The sequence below is a fragment of the Lissotriton helveticus genome, chromosome 1_1 (assembly GCF_964261635.1).
Source record: "Lissotriton helveticus chromosome 1_1, aLisHel1.1, whole genome shotgun sequence".
NCBI lineage: Eukaryota > Metazoa > Chordata > Amphibia > Caudata > Salamandridae > Lissotriton > Lissotriton helveticus.
Genome location: NC_136057.1, coordinates 169883190 through 169910035, shown reverse-complemented (window position 1 = coordinate 169910035; position 26846 = coordinate 169883190). Strand labels below are relative to the sequence as shown.

Genomic DNA, 26846 nt, shown 5'->3' with positions numbered 1-26846 from the left:
GAATCTATCCAACTCGACTCCATCCAACCCTGTGACTGGTCAGATCATCATACTGTCACATTCTTTATCAATGAAAAAGTTAAAGTTAACCCGGCTCAAGTATCCAAGCCAAAAGTCTGGAAAAGAGACATGAAAAAACTCAACCCAGGCTCTCTGCCCCCTAACAGGTGCAATGACTTACTGCCACCGACAGGCGATACGGACGTTCAAACACTGACCGACCATTATCTCAACGCTATGACCTCTATAATCAATGAGGCTGCACCATTGCAGCTAAAAAGAGCCTCTACTAAAATCTCCAATCCATGGTACGACGGGAGACTCAATGAAGATAGACGAGACATGCGAATGGCAGAGCGTACCTGGAGATTAGCTCCCTCGGCAATGCACCTAAAAGAACTGAAGAAAAAGAGAAACGCCTACTTTAGGAAAATAAAACGCTCAAAATCAGACTTCTTCAGCCTCCAGCTCGACCAAGCAAAAAACCGTCCGAGAAAACTGTTTGAGCTAATCAGATCACAATCCAAGGATCAACCACAACCACTCATCACTGCGCGTGAGGCACCTTCCTGTGAAGACTTCGCTGCTTTCTTTTCCCAAAAAACTGACAACATAAAGAGCGATCTCCTCATTGACGCAAGCCTCTACTCCAAACCACAGTGCCTAGCAGCCACTGAACCAAAAAACAATGCCACATGGTCAACCTTTGGCACATACTCAGAAGAGGAAATTGGCAAACTGCTCAGCACCCTGAAACCATCCAATCACCTCACGGACCCCCTCCCTACTGCAGCAGTAAAAGACTTTACACCCTTGCTTATCCCTCTCTGGACTAAAATTATCAACAGCTCTCTCCAACAAGGAAGCATACCTGACTCACTAAAAGTTGGTCAGGTCACACCTCTCCTAAAGAAACCTACAGCCGACCCCTCTGATCTCAACAATTACCGTCCCATCACCAATATTCCCACTCTCGCCAAACTGCTGGAAAAATGCGCACAACTACAGCTGACTAAACACATTGAACAATTTGATCTCCTCGACCCGCACCAGTCAGGCTTCCGAGCAGGGCACAGTACAGAAACGGCTATGACTCACATAATTGACGACGCACTTCAAATGCTAGACCAAAACGACACCTGCCTCCTCATCCTCCTTGATCTCTCTTCAGCATTTGATACTGTTAAACATGAGAATCTACTAGAGCTTCTAAACACAAGAATGGGCTTATCTGGAACTGTTCTCAAGTGGTTCACCTCCTTTCTTCACAACAGGTCGCAGAAATTCAAGAGCAACAACATGATGTCCTCGCCAATACCCGTAACGCTAGGTGTCCCCCAAGGATCCTCTCTATCCCCAACTCTGTTCAACCTAGTCATGGAACCGCTCACTACCTTGCTACAAGCATCCAATGTACACTTTCACATGTACGCAGATGACACCCAGCTTTATCTCAAATTACAGTCCCCCAAGGACATCTTGCTCCTGAACTCAACGATCAGAAGCACCCAATCATGGCTGGCCGACAATCATCTCAAACTCAATGCCTTGAAAACAGAGTTCCTTCTGATCTCACCTCCAGCGAAGGTCTCCACCACTCAAATTTGGCTTAAAGACCTAACTGCACTCAATGTCCAACGCACCATTGTGGACTCAGCAAAATCCCTAGGCATAACACTCGACACCAATCTGAACATGCAGCAACATATCAGCAAGGCAACAAAGGGAGCAAACTTCCAGATCAACACTCTGAGGAAACTTAAACCCTACCTCCCAGCCAAAGACTTCCAAACGGCAGTACAAGCACTAGTCATCCCTCGAATAGAATACGGCAGCATCGCCCTCTGCGGACTCCCCCTAACTACAACCGCACCCCTAAGAGCCTCTCTAAACGCTGCAGCGAGACTCATCACTGGGTCAAAAAAACACTCCCATATTACTCCTGACCTGAAATCCCTGAACTGGCTGCCATTTGAAGCTAGAATACATCTGAAAATCGCCTGCATGACACACAAGGCGGGACATCTAAACTCACCCGGATACCTCGCTCAGAAACTGACAATCTCTGGAGGAACTAGAAACACCAGAGGCAAAAACAATCTTCTGTTGAAACCTCGAAGATTCCGGAAGGAAAACACATATAAGCGCTCCTTCTCGGGAATGGCGCCTAGGATCTGGAACTCTCTCCCGACCGAAACCAGGCTTATCTCGTCCACCACACTCTTTAAAAATGAAGTAAAAGCTATCCTCATGGCTAAATACACCTGAACTACTATCTTGATCACTGTTAGTACTCTGCACCGAGCTATACTACATGTTTGACCCTTTTGATTATTTGTATTTAACTGTCTATTACTCACATGTTTAGCTTTGTAACCACCTAGTTGTACTACTTTGTACTCATGTTGGGCTTAGTCGCCACCAATTTGTACTCATGGACCTATTGATTTATCTGTTTAACCATGCTCCCTCATGTACTTCTCTTTGTAAAGCGCTCTGATATCTGCAAGGATCTTGTCCGCGCTATATAAAACTTTCAAAATAAAATAAAATAAATAAATAAAATCCACCACCTCAATATTCACCCTTAGGTTAACTTTCACCCAGGTTATCAACCCACCCGAGGGTCTTCCGCACCTAGATGGAATAGCGCTAATCCCATACGATTTGTACCCTAGTCTATGTTTGATTTCGACTGACCAGGTCTCTTGCAACATGCAGAAGTCGAAGGAATCGATAAAACTTGCCCATTCGGGGTCCCTTAGATTTTTTGAGACCCCTGCTATGTTCCAAGAGACAAGTTTAAATGGTTGACTTATTTCTAGTGCCTTTTCCAAGGATACTTTTTCCACCTCATTACAATTGGGGAAAACCTCAAGTTGTTCGACTAAAGACCCTTCTGGTCTAATCAAATCCTCCTGGGGAGGCAATAGATCGTTTGGGTGAATAACACTTCCATTTAATGTTTGTCTATCCCCAATTGTTGGTACAGCCATGGGTAGGGATCCTGTGGTCGCCATAGGTTCAGTTTCATTAGTGATACCATTAGTGATACCACCAGCTCTCAATAAACCAAGTTCTTTTCCCACAACCCCCTCCCCACCCGAATTGACAATTTCAAATACATTTCCCCCACTCCCACAGGACATATGGCATCAATCACAATCATCTAGTCCACTAAATATAGCGAATCTATTAGTGGTTTCTAGGGGTGTGAAAGGCTTCAGATGGTCCATTCTTCTGTTGTTAAATTTGAGGGGTCTATAAGGAACACAGTTCCAGCCAAGGGGATTGGGTACGGGCACGGGGTTTGGCGGGTCGTAGAAATCCCTAGGATTTTGTCTAATTGGCGGTTGCAATGTATGTTGGGTATTACCAGCCCTCTGTATAAATGGTGGATAACAGCTGGGCTGGGTTTGGGGTGCTGTTATGTGCGAGGGTGGTTGATGTTGAAAAGGGAATACCACTGACCTAGGATAAAAATATGTCAGTGGTCTAGGTATTATGCAATTGCTGGTAGTGCCTGGCGGCCAGTTTAGTATGAATTGTACAGCATTGGGGTCCCTAAAATTCACAACCACCACGTCGCCCTCAGTGTTTTTGGGTCTACCTCCCAGCCATTGAAGACAACGAACATGCACAATTTCGCCATTTACATGATTTGCTATTGGCCTGTAAAGACTTAGCCAGTGCATGATCTTATTTTTTAATTGAGCAAAACCCTCCCGTTTGTTAGGTTGTAACACAGGGACCCCTGTTAGAACTACCACAAAGGGCACTGCCTCTGGTGGTAATTCGGGAATGGGAGCCTGTTTGGGTCTCCCCCAGCTGGACTTCGGGCCCCCCGCCTCTGCTGTAGTTCTTCCCTGGGGAGTGTTAACCGTACCATTTGGCGGCTTGCTTACTAAGGTAACCGGCATGGGATCTGGTTTGTTGTGTGAATTTTTAGGCGAAGGGATTAACTTAACAGTAGTTTTGTTACCTTTAGACATAGAAGTGGAAGGGTTGGCCAACGAAGTAGAATTAGCTGTAAGAGCTAGAGCTACTGGGATAGATTCAGCTTGGGTGACGGTCTTATGCATTGCTATATTGGGAGCTTTGATGTTATCAACACCCTTGTTTCCCAGTGCCCGCTCTATTGAACTTAGTCTAAGTTCCACTTCAATCAGCCTCTCTAGAATTGAAGCAGAATAGGTTTTAATTAAACTTTCTAGAGTATCTAAGGTAACAGGATCACAATTTGCTTGGGGCGCTTTGTCCATCATGGAAGCTTCCATGTCGCCCTCTATCTCTATAGGCATGCTGGGTCGTAACGGTGGTGTAAAGGTAACCCCTACTGTAGCTATTAATGGGTTATCAGTATTATTAACGAATTTCTTCGCCTTTTTCCCAAAGTCAGCATGACTTAACTTGGGTTGTTGTATATTCCCCCCTTTGCGCCTCCTCTTGCAAGGAGGAGGTCCATGAACCCTTGGAACTGGCATGGGTTTCTTTCCCCCATTGCGCGTTATTTTAGTTGGTATAAGGGCAGATGGCTTTGTGACATTAGGGGTACTCATATGGATAGTTGGAGGGGTGTCATTTATATTCAGTTCAGGAGAAGCAATTAGGGACGGTGTGATATTAATAGCTTCTAGTGGCTGGCTGTCTGATATGTGTACAATAACGTTAGCTAACTGGAGGTTTTCATTGGTGCAGGCAGGAGCTACAATTAATGGTGATAGTGGACGGTTTTTCATGCTTTCCACAGAGCGACGGCGTTCAGCTCGGCGCTCTGCTAAGGCAGTTTCCAAGGGAATATCTGGGGAAGCCTTAGTAAAGTAGTCATCAAGAGTTTTGTTTAACAACCCTCCCTGCTTATCAGACATGATAAATGTTCTAATCTGGTGGTACAAAACAAAGACTATAAAAGCCCAACAAGATTAGACCAATGCTTAAACTATAAAAGTAAAGTACCAGGAGGTATTGTCCAGTCCGGTCACCTCGGTTCTCTGAGGGCCTCAGAGGGCCCGCCCTTTGCCCGGGCTTAGCCCCGTGCTAAGTCCCGCGCGCGTCCCGCGATGCGTTTGGAAAGCGTCAGATATAAGGCAATGAGAGGAGGCGGGGCACGCCCGGGAAGAGGCATCAGCTGAAGGCAATCAGAGGAATGCTGGTCCTCGCAGTCCCGGGCTCCCGCAGTGTGTGTCCTCGCAATCAGGCTCTTCCACAGTCAATCCCCTCAAACAAGGCCACAACGAAGGAAAGCAGCAAAGAGGCCAGCGAATGGCAGGGCGGCCACAGAACACCAAAATCCTGCTGCGAGCGGCTCCCGCGGAGCGGGGGCCGCGAGCAGTTATGAAGCAATGAGGGGAGGCGGGGCACGCCCGGGAAGAGGCACCAGCTGAAGGCAATCAGAGGAATGCTGGTCCTCGCAGTCCCGGGCTCCCGCAGTGTGTGTCCTCGCAATCAGGCTCTTCCACAGTCAATCCCCTCAAACAAGGCCACAACGAAGGAAAGCAGCAAAGAGGCCAGCGAATGGCAAGGCGGCCACAGAACCCCAAAATCCTGCTGCTCCAGTCACTTCTGCATCTGCTCACCAACATCATCCCAAACTCCTGCACTGTACCAGCTCCTGCATTCCTATTTACCGCATGCTCTGGCCAGGTGCTAAATGGGGCTGTTAGTCAGCCATGAACCGAGAATTCTAATCACAATTTGACCTGGAAAATTAACGGCCCACACTGTTATTTCCTGTTCAACAGGAAGTAATTATTAATTGTACTTACAAACAATACTAGCTGGGTGCTACTGTGTGCGAGTATTGCACCCTGCCAATAAATATCATGCAGCAACTTAAGAGTAAAGTACACTGTGGCCAATTTTGACGTTCTGGGATAAACTTGCGTATTCTCAGGAGCCAACGGGGATCTTCAGATATACTACAGTTTATGTTTAGTTAGTTAATAGGGAATGGGTTCCAAAAATAGAGGAAAAAGTTGTGGGCATGCGAGGAGTACAGGTGGATACGGTGTACTCTTGTTTCTCAGGTTTCAGGTTTCATACGTCTTTATTTCGATTGACACATCATAAAAGACAATTCGTACAATAAAATTGATGTGATACAAAATGAATAAAACATCATATTTACCTAAAACATTTCACCATTAAAAAACGATTAAACAATTTATTAAAGACCCAATGTATGAAAGCCCTAATAAAACTTTTATCAATCAACTGGCTGCAGATGTCTGCAGGTGTCTGGCTCGGATGATCCATGCCCACCCCAAATACTTGGCCACACCTATTACCACCATCTCTGATGTATTTGTACGTAGCGCCCACAAAGCTTCAGAGCTCCCTTTATTTTTCATTTTGCAACAAATAGGCCTAATCCATTTGGTTCTAGGGGCATGATAAGCTGGACATGCAAAGACAAAGTGACCCACACTCTCCCTTTGGTCAACACACCAGGGGCAGAGCTCATTAGAATGACCAGACCAATTTTTTGTAAAAGATCTTACTGGCAGGGACCCAACTCGAAACTGATGGTATCGTTTTTTATCTAGAGTTTTTGTAATAACGTCCCAATAATTCTCCAGAAGAGGGTCTAGTTTATGGGCCAGAAATCTGCCTGTCAAGCTGGTAACATCAGATTGCACAATGGATAAAAGTTTAGCAGATGCCCAGTAAAGTGCTTTGAAGGCTTGCTTTGACGGGAATATAGTGGACCCCGGAGAAACCCACAGGTCGTTAAGACCCATGTCCTCCAAAATTGATTTCACCTCACGTAGCCAAGGAATGTTACTAGAACCCAGTGCGGATCTCACATCCAACAATTCGCATGCGAAGAGACTTAAATCCGGTGACGTCCAGATCCGTCTCCACAGCGCCACTAGCCGATAATGCGCCATCTCGTTAATCGGTTTGCAGCCCATGTCCAGCAAGAGTGGTTTGATTGGTGTAGATTGCGGGAGACCTACCAAATTCCGCAAGAATTTGTTTTGTACTTTTACCAGTGGCGAAAGGTCCTTGTAACCCCATAGGTCAGCCCCGTACAAAATGGTAGAACGAATCTTGGCCTCATAAATCCTAAGTGCTGGTTTAACCCGTTTAGTTAATGACAATTTGTGTTCCTGAATTAAACAGCCCGTGAGGCGTGCAAATTTTAGGCGGAGCACGTCAATCTGGGGTTTCCAGCGGAGGCGATAATCTATAGTCACTCCAAGGTAAGTCATAGCCTCAACTTGTTCAAGACTTGCACCATTCAACGTAACAAAACTTTTAATGGGACGATTTCTGGTTAAGACCATAAATTTGGTCTTGCTCACAATTATTTGCAGAACGTTTAACTTGCAAAACTCCTCGAACCTGTTTAATGCGGTTTGTTTCTTCATCATTTAAATTTCTAAGCCTTCTGGTCTCTGGAAAACAGTACATACTAGCTGGTGGTGCCACTTCTGTCACAATGTGTCACACTATGATAGTATGATGCTATCTGGCAGAGATGATATCCGGATCAGTCCAGTCGGTTTTAGTCAATCTGTGGACATCTAAGTGGTGCAAGTGAGCGATAAAGGATCCACAGAGAAAGAGTATCTATCAGAATCAACTTTACTGAAGCAATTTAATTTTTTTTTTAAGATATACTATTCTCTCCAGTGTTTAGTAAAAATTATCCAGTCATGTCAGACAAATTTTGAATGGGGAGGGATTGGTTTGGACAGGCTTTAAAGAGATCTAGTTACCAATTTTTTTTCTACACTATGGCTTCCCAAACCTTTGACTCCTGAGGACCCCAGTAAGTCACTCCTGGAACCCAGGCAAACCCCCAGCAATTTGAACTATTTAAATTTCAAACATTAAAACAGTATTTCGTGAAAAATACACAACCAAGTGCACACCAAATAAATACTCTAATAGCTAAAGATTTTATTATTTTATTTTAAAAAAATCAAAAATCTAAAGATTTTAATGGGCAGGTTGGTGCTGCACCTCGGCGACTAACATTTCAATGTTTGCTTTTATTTGTTGGTAGGAGACTCCTGTTCCTGCCAGGGCCGGACTGTAAAGCCAAAGCAGCCGTGGCAAATGTTGTCAGACCAGTCCCTGTACGGTGCGCACCAAGTGCAGCAAGCGAGGATGACCACTACAAAGGAAGCTTTGGGGGGCTCTCCCCCCAAGAAAATTAGGGAAAAATGGTGCATTCCACATATATTTGTCTTTATATATTGAATTGTATTAACTTTTAAAGCATAGTAAATGATAACCTTACTGTGTACCCAGATACAACGATCTTTGTTAACGCTCCTCAATGATTCCCTCACTATCACCCTCCAACAGTCATCTCTCCATAGCCCCTCTGTCACATGTATTGCATTTGTTTTATAGCACCTCTCCTACCAGTTGTAGGGCAGAGACAATGAATCATACGTGTAAATCGGTTTATAGAGAATGTGACATAAGACTATAAGGTGTAGGATTCACGTCATCCATACTGATAGGCATTTTTTAAGAGTGCTTGGCCCGGAGAAGCACAAACTCAGGATTCAGAACATAACACAGTGGTTAGCATTGACCTTAATAATAAGAAATTATTTCCACCCAAATAAACCTTTATTAGCAACATCAGGATAATGAAAGACTGAGAAAAAACATAACTTACTATCTTGTACCATGAAGTTTGAATGCAGCAATTTGATAGCAGTTCATAGCTCACTGAGCTAGTTTACGATTGTAACTTATGAACTGCACAGCAACAACAGAAGCTCCGTGACAAAAGCTGTAACCCACTGTGCTATGCATAAAATGAATTTAAAATATTGTTTTTTAAATGCATGGTACACGTTCTTTGCAGCAGGCATATTAAAGCTCTGCACTTCCTTAGAGGAGTCAAAGCTACCACTAGACAAAACTATCATCTCTCCCCAGCAGGTATATTAATCACCGGAGTTATCGTGACACTTTTATTGTTGCCTTGAAAACTGCTGATTAAGGAAGGAACTTTGTAGTTCTTTTAAAACTGCTGCCCGGGTACCCACTGGGAATGTGTCAAGGACCCCTAGGGGTCCATGGACTCCAGTTTGGGAACCACTGTTCTAGACTACTGACCTTCCAGTTGATCCTCTGGGCCTGGCTTCCGAGTATTGCAAGCATAAAGAAAGATCAAATGGCTACTCTGCAGATCAACCCCTCAGAAGGAAAAAAAGCAATAGCAACACACACACTTCCTGAAATAGCTATCTATCAACCTGGAAATATTCTGCTGAATACAAAGTTTCCCTGTGCATTACATACTTATTTAATCTTGCAATGTAATGGTGAAGTGACCCTATGAGGGTCTAGCCGACAGACTGAAGAGGAGAACGACGGAAAGATAACAACAACTGGACTGACTGATTAAAGTGGCTTCCAATTGCCAGGTTACACAAGAAAGATAGTTTTGATAGGTTTGACTATTGGGAAAACTGTAGGTTTATGAACCTACACCTTAGTCACTTTCTGGACGGTTCATGGTTAAGAATCTTAACTAAAAAATAAGTAAGGCCTCAAAAGTAATAAACACAAATAAACAAACAACTATACTGAAGTCCTGAGGTACGGTAATGCAAGGTGTATGAGAAACATTAACTATTTGTGCTTTCCATTTCTGCCACTTCAAGAATCCAAATAGGAATGTTATTGATTTATTTTTAACTTATAAAGCTCCTCTACTTCATTGCTATGTTCCATGCTGCCCGAGGCGTGGTTAATCAGGCAGTGTTTCATTGCAGGTATGTTGTTTCTTAGAGGTGCCCTCAGCACACCACAACAACTGCGTGTCTTGGTCTAACAGAGAATAGAGGTAGGCGCATGCTGTAAAGCATACGTACAAAGGTCCTTGGACATAAAAAGATGTCCCTTATTTGCAACAGTTTGTACAACCGGATGCAGGAATTAATGTTTTTATGGTCATACCAAGTGACACAAAGAAAGCAGGTATTACCTCTTTTTCTCCACAGTATCCATAGGTTGAGTTTCCTCTTTGCATTTCTCCTCATCTTCATCTTCATCTTCGCACTCCTCATTGCACTCAGCCTTGTGGAACTCAGCAGCTTCAGGCGTTGGCCGGGAGTGGTCAATGGCTGTAGTATCCTTGCCAGCTTTCCAGAGCTTATACCGATCTGGCTGGAACTTCCTTACAAAGACATCCATTGATATTTTTACCATGTCCTTCCTGCAAGAGCACTATAATGAGGGACGAGAAGACATCGGTTACAATTTGTTTAGAGAAAACTGCTGCACAGAAATGCAAAATACAGTTTACAATGTCAACACATAAGATATAGGTAAAGGTTAGACTAGCACTACAGAAGCACAGTTCGATGGGTAAGAAAGATTTGGCCTTAGAAGGGGTTGCACCAAATGGTAAGACTCTGCATTAGACCTTAAAGAACAGCTGCAGTGTAGCAAGGGAAGGAAAGAAATCGGTTAATGCTACTCACAACAAGATTTGCTGTAACTCCAGAGCCCTTGGAAGCACTGCTTGGAGTTTTGGGGAAAAACATCCCCAGCATGGAATGGGTGTAAGAAACTGGCTCTATATATACTACACCAAAATGAGGTATAGTGTGTATAGAGTCCAAGTGTCCCCAGAGGTAGGCAGAGGTTAAACTTAGATAGAACCTTACTCTCTAATAGTGGTAGCTGGGTCGAGCAGTAAGGCAGTATCAGAGGACAGTGTTAAGCATTTGATGTACTCAATCAGTCAGCAAATGAATTCACACACTCAAGAACTAAACTCTAGTCCAATTGTTTTTGAATAACTGTTTATTTTTAGAACCAAGCAAGCCTGGCACAGGTAAGCAATAAATACTTTTCAGTAATAAGTTACTGGATATAGAACAGTTTGGAAATGCAATAGAAATTGAACTTTGTTTGATTTACAGGGGAGCAGTTGTATGCAACACTTAGCAAATACAGTACATTGGCATGAATAGGCTTTTTCAATAAATTGCAGGCAAGTTACTTTTACGTTACTTTTACTTTTTCTAACTCAGTGCTGGATGCCTAGATTCAGCACAGGGACATTTCTTGTAAACAGGTGAGTAAATGCGTTTTTGTTATTCGTGCGATTTTTAAAGAATATTTTCAGATTTCAAAACTCCACACTTAGAAACTTTTTGGAGCTGTACATTGAAATTAATAGGCTTTGTTAACAAATTGCAGGTAAGTTACTTTTACGTTACTTTTTACAACTCAGTGCTGGATGCCTAGATTCAGCACTGGGACATTTCCTGCAAACAGGTGACAAAACACGTTTTGGTTATTTGTATGATTTTTGAAGAATATCTTTAGATTTCAAAACTCCACACAGTCGTTTTTTGGAGAGAAAATTGGCAATGTTATCCTATGGAGGAAAAACAGGTTATCCTTTTGCAGGTAAGTAAACAACTGTGGGAGTTAAGGTTCTGGGGTTAGACTCAGGGGTCTTCCAGGGTCAGTGATGCACTGTTATTGCACCCTCAGCGGCACTAGGGCGGCCGGGTGCAGAGTGTTGAGGCCCAATGTTATCTTATGGAGGATAGTGGGGCTCCGGTTGGTGGCTGCTGGCAAGCAGGCCACAGGGTTGTGGGACCAAAGGTCCTAGGGTTTAGATCAGGGCAAGTTGGGGACCAAAGTAGCATCAAAGGTGCACCCTCCGCGGCACTAGGGCCGCCGGGGGCAGGGTGATGTTTTGAGGTCGGGTGCCCTGTTTCCAATGGAGAACCTCCGGGACAAAGAAACACTGCAGGCTCGGGGACGAGGATCTTCCAGGTGCGACCACCACCTCGAGGGGTAAGTCAGGATGTTGAGGGTTGGTTAGGCACCGTTGGTTTGGGCGCACAAGGCCGGGGGCGTCAATGCAGGGTTGCCTAGGGACATTGGATTTTCTTACCCACTCTGGTCACGGCAGGGGGTGGTGTCCTCTGGATTGTGGCTGCAGGCATCCTATGGAGGCTTGAGGCAGGTCAGGGGTTGCCGGATCTCGGGTCAGGATCCGGCGGGGGCACCTCCTTGTGGTATTTTTCCACTCGGGCTTGGGCCGGGATAGGCGGGTGCAGTGTGGGCTGGATTTGCGGTCTCTGGCTGGCAGCAGAAGCTGCAGTTGGAACAAGTCCGGTGTTCACGGGAGATTCAGTCTTTGAAGTGAAGGCAGGCAGGTCCTCCGGGGTTTTTGATGTTGCTGGCTGCAGGACACACCAGGATTTCGCAGGCGCAAGTTCGAGGGGAAACAGGCCTGTAGGGCTGGGGACAAGTCAGTGGGTGTCGTCCTCTTGTTAGCTCTGCACGGCTTTTCGTCCTTCTTATCCTCTTTTCTTGTCGTTTCTGGATCTAAGGAAGGAAGGTTCAGGGTGCCCCTTTAAACTAAATTTAGGGGCGTTACAGGTATGTAAAGGGCAGGGACCAATGGGTTCCTTCCATGGGGTGGGTACACCCACTATTCTACCACTCTCCAGTGGGAGGGGGCAGGCTGGGTCCCCTCATCCTCAAGATGGCGGGGACTCGAGGTTGTGCTTCACCTCTTCCTCACAGGGCTGTGCACACCTCACTTGTTATTCCCGCCGGTTCTCCTGCCAAAAGTGGAGGGTAGAACCAGTGGGGACCAGTTGCTGAAAGCAGCAAATGGTCTGGAGAGGCACACAAAGGCGGCATGCCTTTGAAGCTTTTCCTTCGTGCACCTTGCCCATCCTGGGGGAGGAGGCTTGGCACCTCGTCCCAGGATGTGCATTGTTTCAGGCCCCCGAGAGCAGCAGATCGCGACCCAGGGGTCCAGAAATATGTCTGGTGGTGGCAGCCTAAGGAGCCACTCAGTCAGGTCACTAGAAGTTGGTAGAGTTTCAGGGATGCCCTCTGTGGTGCATTTTATATTAAATCCCACACGGGCATCAGTGTGGGTTTAAGGTGCTGAAAAGTTTGATATCAAACTTCCCAGTCTTCAGTGTAGCCATTATGGTGCTGTGGAGTTGGTAATGACATATTCCCACCACTATACACTCTCAATGGCAGCACTGCACTTACAGTGCCCAGTAATGCATCTGGGTCCTGTAGGGGTACAGGGCTTATGCGCCTGTACCCTCACCACCGGCATAGGGCACCCAGCTAGAGGAGTGACTGATGTTTGCTAGGGCAGTGGTTTGTGGGCATGGCACACAGGGATGTGTTCCATGTCGACTCTCTGTTTAGTTCTGCACTTAGACACTCAGCCTGCAAAGGCAGTGTGTGGATGTCAGGGTACAGGGCCCCTGAGGGTGGCACAATAAGTGCTGCAGCCCTTAGGGGTCTTCTCTGGTCACCATGCCCTGGGTACCTAGAGTACCATTTACTAGAGGCTGACAGGTGGCTAGAGATGCCAATTGGGTTTTAGCTTCAACACAGTTTTAGGGAAGGAACACAGGCCCTGGGCACCTGATTGGCAGGAGCCCAGGGCACACTCTGTCAAAGCACATCAGCAGTTCAGCAAAAAGTGGGGGCATACCAATGCAAAAAAGATGACACTTTCTCACACATAGGACCTGGGTACTTGGTTGGCAGGAACCCATGGCACACTCAGTCAAAGAGCATAAACATTCGACAAAAGGTGCGGGGCAACCATGCAAAGAGGGGCATTTTCCTACAGGGGAGAATCATACAAAAAGAGGTCCTCTCCTACAAACTGGATAGCAGCTAACCTCACCAACCAAAAATGTGAAGAACCTCTAGTGGAGTTCACTGGAGTAAATGAAGGGGAGAATAAAACCCACAGGGCATTCCACAAGGGCACAGATTTCCAAACCATGCATCGGACATATGCCCCAATGAGAACTAAGAAAGTAACTAGGTAGTGTAAGTGCGCTCTTAGATAAAACTGTGCTCAATTATATTTGTACTACGAGATTTAGATTATGCCTTGAGAGGACACACATTTGCAGCAACACAAGTGAGTTGTCTTCAAGAGAGGGAAGTGCAATGCTGTTTGATTAGATCAGTGGAAAAAAGGTGGCTGCTAAAGAAAATGGCTAGGATGTCTGAGGCGAATCACTGATTTATCCAGGAGGGTGGAAGATGACCGCTCTGCCCTCTTCTTTATCAAGCACTAAATCCACATCACACAGGAAGGATGTGGGATGCAGGAGAACCTTTAAAAAGAATGGATTGATAAAAAATTTTTTTTAAATGCATGCATAATTTCATATGCAACCCAGGACATCCCACAGGAAGGATTTTCAAAACTGGTGCAGCCAACAGCCCGTTGCCACTGACTTTCGAGTTCTACCTCATTGAACTCTATTTAGCCTCAGATATCAAGTTTCTGCTGCAGAGATGTCTATCTTAATTTTAAAAAGGACAGTCTTTCTAATTAAAAAATATACTTTATTTTAAAATAATGTTGTCAGAATTGTAGCTCAGATTCAGTTTTCAGCTCCCCAGAGACCTCTTATCCTGTATTGTGCAGAAGCAAAGAAAATAAGGGGTGGTCTGCTCCTGTTGCAATAATACTTTCCATCTGCGTTGACTGGGGTAGACGCTAGAGCAAAGAACAAAGGTGGCCTACCAGCACAGAGTGTTTGCCGTACTCAATCCAGCGTAGGGTGGCAAAGTTGGTGGATTCTGCACAGTTAAATCCATGGTTGAAGCCAGCATGGTATCCATAAGGAAAGGTGATCATAAACTCTCCAGCCTCCTGGGTCACCTAAGAGAAGGGAAAAGAACAGGCTGAAATCAACACTTTATGTAGAGCCATCAGCATTGAGTGCACAGAGCACAGCTTATAATGTATGTACCCTGTCCGTGTCAAAGCAGAGAACACACTCACTATGTTATATTACAAGTAACGAAAATAAACATAAGACACACCAAATTAGCCCTCTGTGACACTATTTTATCACAAAACTGCACTATAGGAACCCTGAATGTTCATGGTTTAATCTTCTTCAGAATATTCTAAAATTCAACAACAGTCTGTATTCAATTCCAGAAGTCACCTCGAGTCATAAAGTACTTTTATGCTTGACCTGTCTTATCTCTGCTCTCCCAGCAGATATATGTGAAGCACTCCAGCGCCTCCTTGGCTGTGTCTGCGCTATGCAAATAGTTTAAATAATGTTTTTTAAAGAAAGGCTTATCCAAGAGTAGTGGAAAGTAGAGCCATTTCCCAGTAGAGAGTTTATGCTTTGAAGTTCAACATTTTGTAAATAATATCTTCGAACTGAAAAAAAAATTGAGGAATTAATTTCGAAGTTCAAGGACTTCACTGAAAATAAATACAGAGTTACTAGATTTCACACAGAGCAGTGCACAAGCAGCTGGTTTTCTAGATTCTTTTCAAATAACCATGCCGCCTTGAGGGAGGTTAAGGTACACAAACTCCAAGTACTCAAGTGCTAGATGGAGCAGTTTGGGGTCTGGGTGTCCGAGTCGACACAAGTGTTGTGTAAGAAGGGCTGGCCATACTGGGTGCTCCTCGTGAGGGTGACTGAAATCTGAAGAAGTATTGAATATGAATATGCTACTTACCAGTATGCATCTGTTCTTGGCATGTAGGGCTGCTGACATTCATATCTATAGCATAGATCGCTGCCTAGTGTTGGGTCCGGATGATTGCACATTGTTGTCCTGGAAGACTCTAAAGTATCACAAGATAGGTGGCTCCTCCCCTGGACTACAGTGCGCATGGGCATCGACTCCATCCCCAGATTGTTTTTAGCCATTGTGGCGAAGATGGAGTGTAACAGTGTGAGCGATGTCCATGCTAAGAGTAAGTGTAAAATCTGCAGCCGCTACAGGCGCCGGGGAGGAGGGTGGACGATATGAATGTCAGCAGCCCTACATGCCAAGAACAGATGCATACTGGTAAGTAGCATATTCAGTTCGAGGCATGTAGGCTGCTGAATTCATATCTATAGCATAGAATATATAGCAGTCCCTCCATTAGCGGCGGCCGCCTGTGCCAGCTGCAGACGTTTGAAAAAGTGTTTTTAGAACAGCCTGCCCTACAGCTGCCTGCTGCTTGGAATGCACATCTACACAGTAGTGTTTGGTAAATGTGTGTGGGGTAGACCATGTGGCTGCTCTACAAATGTCTTCTAAAGGGATATTTCCAAGGAAAGCCATGGAGGCCCCCAACTTGCGGGTGGAGTGGGCTCTGGGGGGGACCGTTAAAGTGCGCTTAGCCTTGTGATAGCAAATTTGAATACACGTAACGATCCACCTGGCTATACCTGCCTTGGAAATGGGGTTGCCCTTGTGTTGTGCGGAAAAGGCAACAAAGAGTTGTTTCGTCTTCCGAAAATCTTTGGTCCTATCAATGTAGTACATCAAAGCCCTTTTGACGTCAAGAGTGTGGAGCATTCTTTCTGCCACTGTCTCAGGATTTTGGAAGAACACAGGCAGTTCAATAGTCTGACATGGAACTGTGAAACCACCTTTGGAAGAAATTTAGGGTTAGTGCGCAGCACCACCCGGTTGGAGTGAATTTGTATGAATGGCTCCTATACAGTGAGCGCCTGGAGCTCACTAACACGTCGCAGTGACGTAATGGCTATCAGGAAAGCCACTTTCCATGTTAAGAACTGAATTTCGCAAGAATGCAGAGCCTCAAAAGGTGGACTAATCAGTCGGGTGAGGACCACATTAAGATTCCATTCAGGAGCAGGTGGGGTCCTGGGAGGAATGACTCGTTTGAGCCCCTCTAGAAAAGCTTTAATGGCAGGCACTCTGAAAAGGGAGAGATGCTGCCTGTTTTGGAGATAAGCCGCTATGGCGGATAAATGTATTCGAATGGAAGCATAGGATAGATTGCATTTGTAAAGATGTAACAGATAACAAATGATGTTGTGCGTGGACGCGTCAAGCGGGTCAATGTTGTGGTCTACGCAATAAATGACAAACCACTTCCATTTTGCTGCGTAGCATGCTCTGGTGGTGGGCTTTCTTGCTTCCCGTATGATATCCATGCAGTCAGGAGGCAAGTTGAGGTAGCCAAACTCTAAGACCTCAGGAGCCAGATCGCCAGGTTGAGCTGTTGCGGATCTGGGTGCTGAATGTCGCCATGTCTCTACGTCAAAAGTCTGGGTGTGAGGTGCAGCCTTTGATGCGGTACCACGGAAAGGTCTAGAAACGTGGTGTACCATGGTTGGCGTGCCCACATTGGAGCAACCAGGATGAGCGTCATCGAGTGTTGCTTTAGCTTTCGTGCCACCAGCGGTATTAGAGGTGCTGGGGGAAAAGCGTACGCAAATTTGCCTGACCAGTTCATCCATATCGCATTGCCCTGCGACTGTGGGTGCGGGAACCAGGCGGCAAAGTTTGGCATTTGGCGTTTTCCCTTGTGGCGAACAGGTCTATCTCTGGATGACCCCAATGCTGGAAGTACGGGTGGAGTACTGATGGATGTATCTCCCACTCGTGCATTTGGTGGCTGTACCTGCTGAGCAGATCCGCCATCTGATTGTCCTTGCCTGGGAGGTGTTCCGCCATGAGGAAGATGTTCCTCTGAATGGCCCACTTCCACATGCTCTGAGCTAGATGAGACAACTGTGGAGAGTGTGTACCTCCTTGCTTCTGAATGTAGTACATGGCTGTCATGTTGTCCGTCCGATTGGGTTTAATCTCGCCTCCCCCACCTGAGGGGTGGAGTTAGCAGAGGGGGGGGGGGCACACCTTTTTCCCGCCAATATTCATGCCGAAGAGGAGTGGAGACAAGAAGGGGGCCCACTCCTGATAGCAGGAGAGGCTGGGGGTCGTGTTACAAAGCCGACAAGGCCTTTGAAGCTCCCCTGGCACTGATGGCTCTTCCTGACCTGGGCGAGGTGTGACCTCCTCTACTCAGGAAAGGTTTTGTTTCTAGACCCAGGGAGCAAAGGTTCCCACTCCAGGGGCCCAGAAGCATGTCTTGTGGGGGCAGGCTGTTGTGTACCAGTCAGGGTACCCATGAAGGGCTGGTCGTTTTTCAGGGGGCTTCTCTAAGAGGCCCTCTGAGCACATTGTATAATAAATCCCACAGTGGCATCAGTGTGGGTTTATTATGCTGAGACGTTTGCTACCAAACTTCCCAGATTTCAGTAAAGCCATTGTGTCATTCAATTGTCTGGTCTCGAATTACTCAAGCTTGATTTACCCCTCCATGATGCAGCCTATAGTCCCCACTTTTGCCGAATTTACATCTATTCGCATTACCCACTCTCCATTCAAAATACAAAAAAACACTGCCTATTGCAAAACAAGCAAAACATTATTCCTTATTGTCTTGCATCCTTTCCACATTGCTTCTGAACTCTGCTATAGCCCCATGTATATGCTCCCCTTTTTACTTAACCTATACTCATTCCACAGGGTATACAGAATTATGCAAAATTCTAATGATACTTCCAATTATTTTCAAGCGTATCCCATTGCGTTATATTAACAGGGCCCTGAACGAATGCGGTTTTTGTGGTCACCTATATTTGCCAGCAAGACACTCTACAGCTCTCCGAAGCTCTATGGGTGTATTCCATGCTCTTATAAAACTGCTGATAAATTATCACTATGATTGCTGTTCTGTTCAATCTTTTCCCTCACTATTTGGGTCAATTTTGCATCTTTTTTGTTTTTATTTTTCTGCTTTTAAAATATTCTCTTCTCATTGTCTGGTCTCAAGTTTATATTGCCATCACAATTATTCTCTGCGCGAATTGAAATATTTTGTCTTCTTAGCTTGCACTGTGACTATTTATTAAAAGAAGATAAAATAAAATGGTTTGAGCTGGAAAACTCCTAACAAATATTATCTGTAGCCCTCGACTTGCAAGGTAGATAACTTGAACAGCACTTTGTTAAGCACCAAAAGACAAAATGTGCAGACCATAGCTGGAAACATCCATTACAATGCAGGCATTACAACACAATGCCTTTAAAACGCGGCAAATACAACACAGGATCCAATACAACACAGGATCTATTACAATGCAGGATCCATTACAATGCATGCCTTTATAACGCATATCTCTCTCTGACCAGCACCTTTTTTTCCCTCTTTTTTTTTTTTTTTTTTACAGAGTTTTATATAGCGCAAACTTGACCCGGGTATCAGAGCGCTTTACATAGCACCAGTTGCGTTACATGGGAACACATTAATTTTTGTTAGGCACGGGGAGATTGAAAGATTTGCCCAGAATCACATGGTGCTGTACGTCCTTGCCGAGACTCGAACACGGTTCCCCAGATTTAAGGTTGACCGCCCTAGCGGTTAGGCCAACTCCTCTCCCCACCTTCCCTGAGAGAAGCACCCGGCGGTGTTAGAATAGTAGTTTTCGTTGTATTGGAATATGCGTTGTTATGGCTTGCGTTGTAATGGCATGTGCTGTAATGTAAGCGCCATTGTATTGACCGCGTTGTAAAGGTATGCATTGTAATAGTTTTATTTGCAATGTCATACATTCGCCCATGGCATTAGGCCTCTAAAAGGTGGAGCACAGAGTACATACACATAGTAAACAGGAGAGTTCAAGCTTGTAGAACCCCGAGCAGAGTCACTCAATGAAAAAAACAACACTGAACAAACCAAACATGGACTCAGCGAAAGGGTCAACCAGCTGACCATGCTGATCCCAACGATTTCCTTAGTCGCAGTCAAGGAACCTCTAACTAACCTAGCACTCTAGTAACATGTCACAGTGCATCAGCAGAAGCTACGAAGGATTTTCATAAGCAACTAACTTAATGTCAATGCTCTATGATGAGTGGAGTCTTCCAGGGTGCCTCCTTACTCACCTTATTGAATGGGATCCCATATTTCTTCAGAATGAAGGGAGAGATGAGGGTCATTTTGTGGCGGAGGAAAGCCTCACAGTTCTGAGCGCTTCCAGGAAAAAAACCTGCAATGCAAGAAAGAGGATGGACTGAAAAGGTGAGCACTTTACCTTTACTGGCAAAGAGACACAAAGCATGTGCACTCCAGTAGGCAAGTAACAAGAAGTACAGAGAGCAGAAATGCTCCATAGAAGCTCTAATTACGAACACCAATCATATCAGCAATGATGCAATGTTATTATTTCACTGTCTAGGGATAACAAGAATGGCTGTACAGAACTCTGTAATGTCAGGGAGTGCATGCCCATCAACAAGCCATGTAAAATGAAGCAGTAAACAAACTGTGATCTACCAGTGTGGCATGTGAATCCACTGGCTTGTGTAGCAAAGCTCTTTTCAGAAACAGGCACCAGACAGACAGATCAGACCAAAAACAGTTTACCTTTGGCAAGTCGCTCCAATCTCTTTCCATGTTCGGGGGGGACGCAGTACCTGCAATAAACACACAGTCAGCTTAAATCATAAATCCCAGCAGGTTGCAGAAAGTAGTAATGGGATACCAATGAAAACAAAGGTAAACAGAAATTGAGGTTTAAACAATATTGGGTGATGTCTCTGAGCTTATCTTTGAATTCACAGACATTATGTGATTTCCACCCATGGCTAAAATCTAGACAAAAACATCTAAATTGAACAATGTCGAATCCTTTAATTAATCCGTATGGAAAACATACTGATCTAGAGGAAGCAATTTCCGAGTTTTTATGTGATATAAAGAACAATTAAAATGCTTTTATACACCGAAAAGCTCAAAGACTGCAAAAATCCAATTTTAAATCACACAAAAAAATGTATAATCATGCGCACTGTGAGCCAATAGGTGTCAGTTTCCTTGAAAGAGTTTTTAAATGGGCATTTTTAGCTTCCACGGTGCTCCAGTGTCCCAGGGCAGGGTGAGTGAGGACAGTTTCGTCTGATGATGGGAATGAAGTACTGTACTGATTTCTGTGCTTCAAATTTAAAGGGAAGACACGTTTATGAATTCTTGGAAAATGAACCAAAATGTTAAACAGAGACCCATAGCTGCCAAGGTTTCAAATTGCTATGTGTGACATCTCCATAATGTTAGTGTAAATACGAGTGACATTTCAACGAATATGAGTGACATTTTCTCACGAGCAAAATCAAGCAATGAAGATGAAGGAAATATACACCAATTAGAAATTACTATCCACTGAGCAACAAAAAGCTCTAATTATATCTTAAAATTGCTTAAAAGCACCAGGAATGGAAGGACTGCACTAACGGAACACAGACTGCATGGCTGCAGTGCTCAGCAACAGGGGGCCACCAGGCACTGTAGCTGCTCAGAAGATAATCTCAGCCGCACCATGCAGATTATGCGATATTGATATTGAGTACACAAGGCTGACTTGTGATGGCAATTCGTTGGAGCAATTGCTGCAGGAGGAAGTAAGAGGATGTTGTTTAACCTAATCAGAGAGAGCCCTGTGATTACTCCGCTGTGTCTCTTCCAGCACGGAGAAACTAGATCTCACTAGCCAGTGAACTCATTTTCTGTTGTTTCAGTAAATTGTTTTAGTTAGGGGGTGGGTGCTCTGGTGTCTGGATGGTATGGGCATAGAAACCATGGTTTCCATTTTCCCATGTGTGGCATTTATAGGCTTTCAGGGTATTTATGAGCAACATTTCACTAGCTTATATTTGACACTTTGTAATAAATTAAAGACTGCTCTCAATAGCTTTTTTCGGACAATTTTCATTTTTTCATAACTTCTTCTTGGAATGAGCCCTTCTTATAACCTATTGATTGCAGTGCAAATTAAGAACGCTTTTGACAATAGCTGAATTTACCAATATTTCGTCTCCTTTACGGACCCAAAATGAGTTAACATTTTTGATGGCTACAGAAGTAGTTATCAATTTAACGCAGTGGCACTCCTTAAAAGACCAAGTTAATAAAGGCAGGTAAATATTCAGTCATAGAACACAAAATATACCTCTAAAATGCACAGCGCTTCTCTTTGTGACATGATTATTTTTTTAATGACTCCGTCATTATTACGGCCCCTGGATAGTAGCTGTTCCCAGGGCTGCAGTGGGGCTCGGTTTTCGCTGATGACGACGTGGTACAGAGACCTCTCGGCTCTTTGGGTGTGATTTGAAGGGCGACCGGCAACATCAGTCATTATGTTGTCTGGGGGGGGCGGGGGAGGTCAGGAGCACGAGAGCCATGTTAAATATGTGCCCTCGTCTGATTTCTCTGTGGTGCCTTCATAACGAAAACAAAACCATGCCTGCTTTGCTTCACAGGAGCTGTAAAGTACTATAGCTCCAACTGCCCGGCTATGTCAGCAGCGCCTGCCAGCAGTGGCGGAACCTTGTGTAACTAAAACGGACAGTATAAACTTACTGGGACAACGTGGGTCTTCTCAGTCAAGCGTGATTACTCGGTCGTCCGGCGGCCGTGACGGTGAGCTGCATGGGGTCACCCTGGTGACGGGGTCACGGCCCCACTGACACACATGATGAGCTGCACCACTGCTGGCAGACTCCTTGCACAGATCATGCCAGTCATCATGCAGCGCAGCGGCACGGCAGGCCATCATGCTGTGTCACTGACTGACAATAGTTTGCGAAAAATGCCTCGGGCTGCCCGGAACGCCGCTGCTGCGGCCAACTGAGTGGTGGCTGGGCTCTGCTGCAGCTGCCGCCGTGTGGGGCGCCGGCCCCCCGGGCCCGGCCGCGCTCGCAGTTTTCCTGGTGGCCAGAGCTGTCGCCGGCTCAGCTGAGCTGCCACAGTGGTGGTCAAGGTGGCGTGCTGCAGCCTGCAGCTGTGTTTAGCGCCGGGGCTGCACAGGGGGCCGCTGCGGGGGTGGCCATGATGCGAGACTGAGTCTCGTGCGCCGCAGCCTGCACTCTAATCTCCCGCCGCTTCTGCCACTTCCTGCTTCCTCCGGACGTGAAGGCCCTATCCCCGGCTGGCACATCCGGGATTAATCCTGGCCCCTGTGGTGCGCCACCGTGATTGACAGCTCTGAGGCTGAGTTTCCAGGGCAACAGACTCGTCGGACTGACAGAGCAGAGAGATACATTGTAGCGCGGCACCGCTCACGAGCTCAGAGAGCTCAGCTGCAGTCTAGTTAACTGTTTAGGGCTTTAGGCACTAGTCGGGCTGAGAGCAGCACTCTCAGAACAGTAGGGAGAGCCCGCACACAGGAGCTGCTGGCGCGCTGGGACAGGTGGCAAAAATTTATTTATTTATTTATTTATTTTTGTGATTTTTATTGCGCAAACAAATACCCTGGGGTGTCTCGGCGCATGTGTGAGCTAACAGGACCATAATAATAGAATTCACTGGTCAAATAACCATGTCTTTACGAGCCTCCGGAAGCTCATCAGGTTGGGGGCATTTTTGATATTTAATGGAAGAAGGTTCCAGAGTTTTGGTGTGGCCACTAAAAAGCGACGGTCTCCCCAAGTTGCCGTTCTGGTGCGAGGTACAGGAAGAAGGCAAGTGTTGGCAGATCTCAACAGTCTTTTGGGGGTGTACAGCTGGAGTGCCTCAGTTAGGAATTTGGGTCCTGTTCCATGCACTGCCTTGTAGGCAATGCAGAGGGCCTTGAACTTAATACGGCTCTCTACTCTGAGCCAGTGAAGCTGGCGGATGGCAAGAGTAGTAGGCTGGCGGCGAGGGATGTTTAAAAGAGTTCTAGCAGCCGCATTCTGTACCGACTGTAACTTTGACAGCACAGATTTCTGGGTATTAAGGAAGAGGGCGTGACAAATGCATTCAGTGCGGTGAGTGTCACACCTGTTGCGTGACGCTTGGCAGGGATGGAGACCACAAGTAAGTAACCTTCCTTTCTATCATGGGATTCTCCTCAATATTCATAAAAACTGAGAAAAATGGCAAGTGATAAATCTGTTAAGCAAAAAACAAAACTCTGCAAAGGAGCCAAACTTACTGGGCTGTCAAGGTCATTACTGGACAAAGGATCTACTTAATAATACCAGGCACAGATACAAACAACGCGCCCCACAGCAGATCTCACTGAAGGGCAAGTTTACATATAATTGGCTTATAAGCGTTTCATGGACAAACTGCAATGCAGGAGACTATTCATGGTGCTACAAATCGCTCTGGAGAAGCCACACCATTATGGATTGTTGCTGCAATAAAAACACAAGGATTCAAACTATGTGCAGGGAAGCTAGCATTCCACTGGGGCTGGAGGGGGAATTCTAGAGGCAGTAAAACAGGGTAGGTTGGGAGGAAATCAGAAATGTCCCTGCAAAGTTCTTAATGAAAATTAATATCATGAAATACTAAACAAAATAAATAATGTGTAAAGCTTGGATCTCAGTCGCCACTCTAACCTATGTAATGGCCAACAAGAGAATGCTCTTCAGGAGAAAGGTTGAGAGCAGGACTTGTACAAAACAAAGATTTAACAGGCAAAATTTAGAACAACAAGCATTTGCAATGTAATAGGTCTTGCATTTGTGAGAGTTTAAGCTTTAGGCATTGTAAATGACAATGCCTTATTTTTCTGATTTGCTAATTAACACAAATAAAAGGAATGGTCTTTTACAATGCCAATAGCTCAAACTCTTGTAAATGCAAAACCTATTCAAAGAAGCAACAGCCATTGTCCCGGCTGCTCGGAAAGTGAAAGCGCGCATGGCGCACTGAATGTTGCAAGAAAGCATGTCTTGCCTGCAGTAGGAGAAACCCATTAAAGAATATAGTGCTTACAGACTAAAAACAAGCATTTGCAATGCAATAGGTCTTGCATTTACGCGACTTTGAGCCATTGACATTGCAAATAATAATGCCTTTTATTTGTGTTTTCGTTTTTAAAAACATAAATAAAAGGCATTGTGATTTACAAAACCAATAGCTTAAACTCGCGTAAATGCAAGACCTATTGCATTGCAAATGCTTGTTATAGGCTGCGATAATTATAACCTCTGACAGTGGCCGGCTCGCATTGAGGGCCTCAGTCTCCATCTCGCTGTACGTGTCCCTTTCTCAGCTCATTCATTAATTTCTCCCATGTCCCTCTCTCCGCTCCTCCCTTTAGTCCGATCTAACTGCCCTCCCCTACTTACCAACTTCTCTCACATGTTTGTCCCTCCTGACTATATACTGGTCACCCTGCTGGCTCTCAAATGAGCATTAAGTAAGATATTTAAGAGGGCGCTCCCTTTAAAGTCAGAGGAGAGTAAACCGATACGGAAGGCAAAGCAGGTTTGCAAAGAGAATGTCCTTTTGACAACCTGGAGGTATGTTACATGTGAAACACACTGAAAAGAGGGTGGTACGGTACCCTCAAATGAGGAGACTGGAAGGTATGCAACCATACACACACTTTTCCTGGACGGATGCAAATGCACTTCCACATCCACCTTTCCCTCTCATCTAGAGTTCCCACCTGACCGTTATTTTACTGGCATGATCGGTATTTTAATAAGTCACGTGTTACAAACATTTGGAAAATCACGTAAAACATGTATTTTTAACTCCAATCTGTACTAACTTAAACCAGAAAATATAAGAAGACGGTACTTTAAAATGTGTCCTAGAGCTGCCTAAAAATTCAAATTAAACACAGCAAAGCCAAGTAAAAAAGAAACTCCAGAGGATTTCATATAAGGCCCTGTTTACGTATGATCCCCTGGCCTTTGCAGAATATTAAAACATGAACAAATGGACGATATTTTCCCCTGGAAAAGGAGGCAACCCTACTCTCACCAGCAACTCCAGTGAGGGAAGACCCTTTCAGGAGTTATTCCAATGCCAAGGTATACACATGTCCCTCTTCTTACAATATATAAACCTCCAACCCCGAGCGACAGATTGTATTCAGCAGGATCTGCGACAGAGCACATTTGAACTGCATTTGAATGTAAAATGTTGTACGTGCCATGTGTCTCAGCGACAGTGTGCACTACACCCTCTCACATCGCATCCCTCAATGTCATCCCTTTTCATTACAGATAAAACACGTCCCTCGTCGCGACCCCCTCGTTCTGCTTGGAGTCTTCCCAGGAAAGGATGTAACTAGGGCGGAATTAAGAAAATGATTACATTTCGCTGTCAAGGTATCACCCAAACACATTCAATCAAAATTAGGAGTTGGAAACCCTCACGCTAGACCTTGGATTTCTGTTTACATCTGAAAATATGGATTAGTTCAGACTTATGAACACGGATCTCCAGTCCAGAATGAAGGCTCAACGCTGTCAAGCTACTGTCTTGGATGTGGGGCTCTGACTGCGTTTCACTAGTGCAAAGACCGAAAAGGAAGGCGCCATAACGTTACCAGGTTTCGCTCCAACAATGAGAAACAAGCTGGCTCCTTGGAGGGGACGGGGGGAGGGAAACTGAAGGCGCGCGCTGCCAGCCTCCAGGGACAGGAGATGTGCATGCGTACGGAGTGCACATCTCCTGTCGGTACGCGTGCACATCTCCTGTCCGCGCGTGCCATCTCCAGTCTCCCTTCCAGCACCAAAGCGGCAACAATATAGTCACGCTAGCGAAGCAGCGCATGCGCTGCATCCCTGGCAAAACCTCAAAAGACGTACCATCTAACTACCGAAGTAAAAAAGCCAGTCCTCATGGGAGGTTACAAATAAAGACAAGGCGGTACAAAAGAGGGACAACCAGCCTATTAAGGATACAGAAGTCAGCATTTACGAAGGGCAATGACACAAGCCAATGACGAATACGGGCGGAGAGTGGGCGGGGCTTCTACTCCATACTCCAATACAGAATGCTGCAGAGCAGCCATTGCGCTGCCCAGGCTGAAGGAGGTATGAAAACACTGATCATTAGTGGCATTGACTTCCCAAGGGACCCGATGTAGAATTTCTTCATTTAAGGGCATTTGAGCCAGTTCTACGGTTCCTACTATTCCAATAAGACTGTACGTTTGGGCAACATAAACATCAAAACTATGATGGACTGAGTCGAGCAACCATCAGGATATGTTGACCTAAGTGCTGGCTAGCTCACACTGCTCCATCTGGATCTCTAACCTGACAAGGTACCA

General features: G+C 45.3%; 1 protein-coding gene across 2 annotated transcripts in view; it reads right to left on the bottom strand.

Moving 5' to 3' along the window:
* Positions 1-26846, bottom strand: part of KDM4A (lysine demethylase 4A) — a 458146-nt gene that overhangs the window by 269590 nt on the left and 161710 nt on the right. For both annotated transcript variants that reach the window (XM_078660668.1, XM_078660737.1), the window contains exons 6-9: positions 20210-20259; positions 19729-19832; positions 14531-14668; positions 9962-10203 (exon numbers count right to left, since the gene is read on the bottom strand). In XM_078660668.1, coding sequence (XP_078516794.1) covers positions 9962-10203; positions 14531-14668; positions 19729-19832; positions 20210-20259 — 534 coding nt within the window. The remainder of the gene's footprint in view (positions 1-9961; positions 10204-14530; positions 14669-19728; positions 19833-20209; positions 20260-26846) is intronic.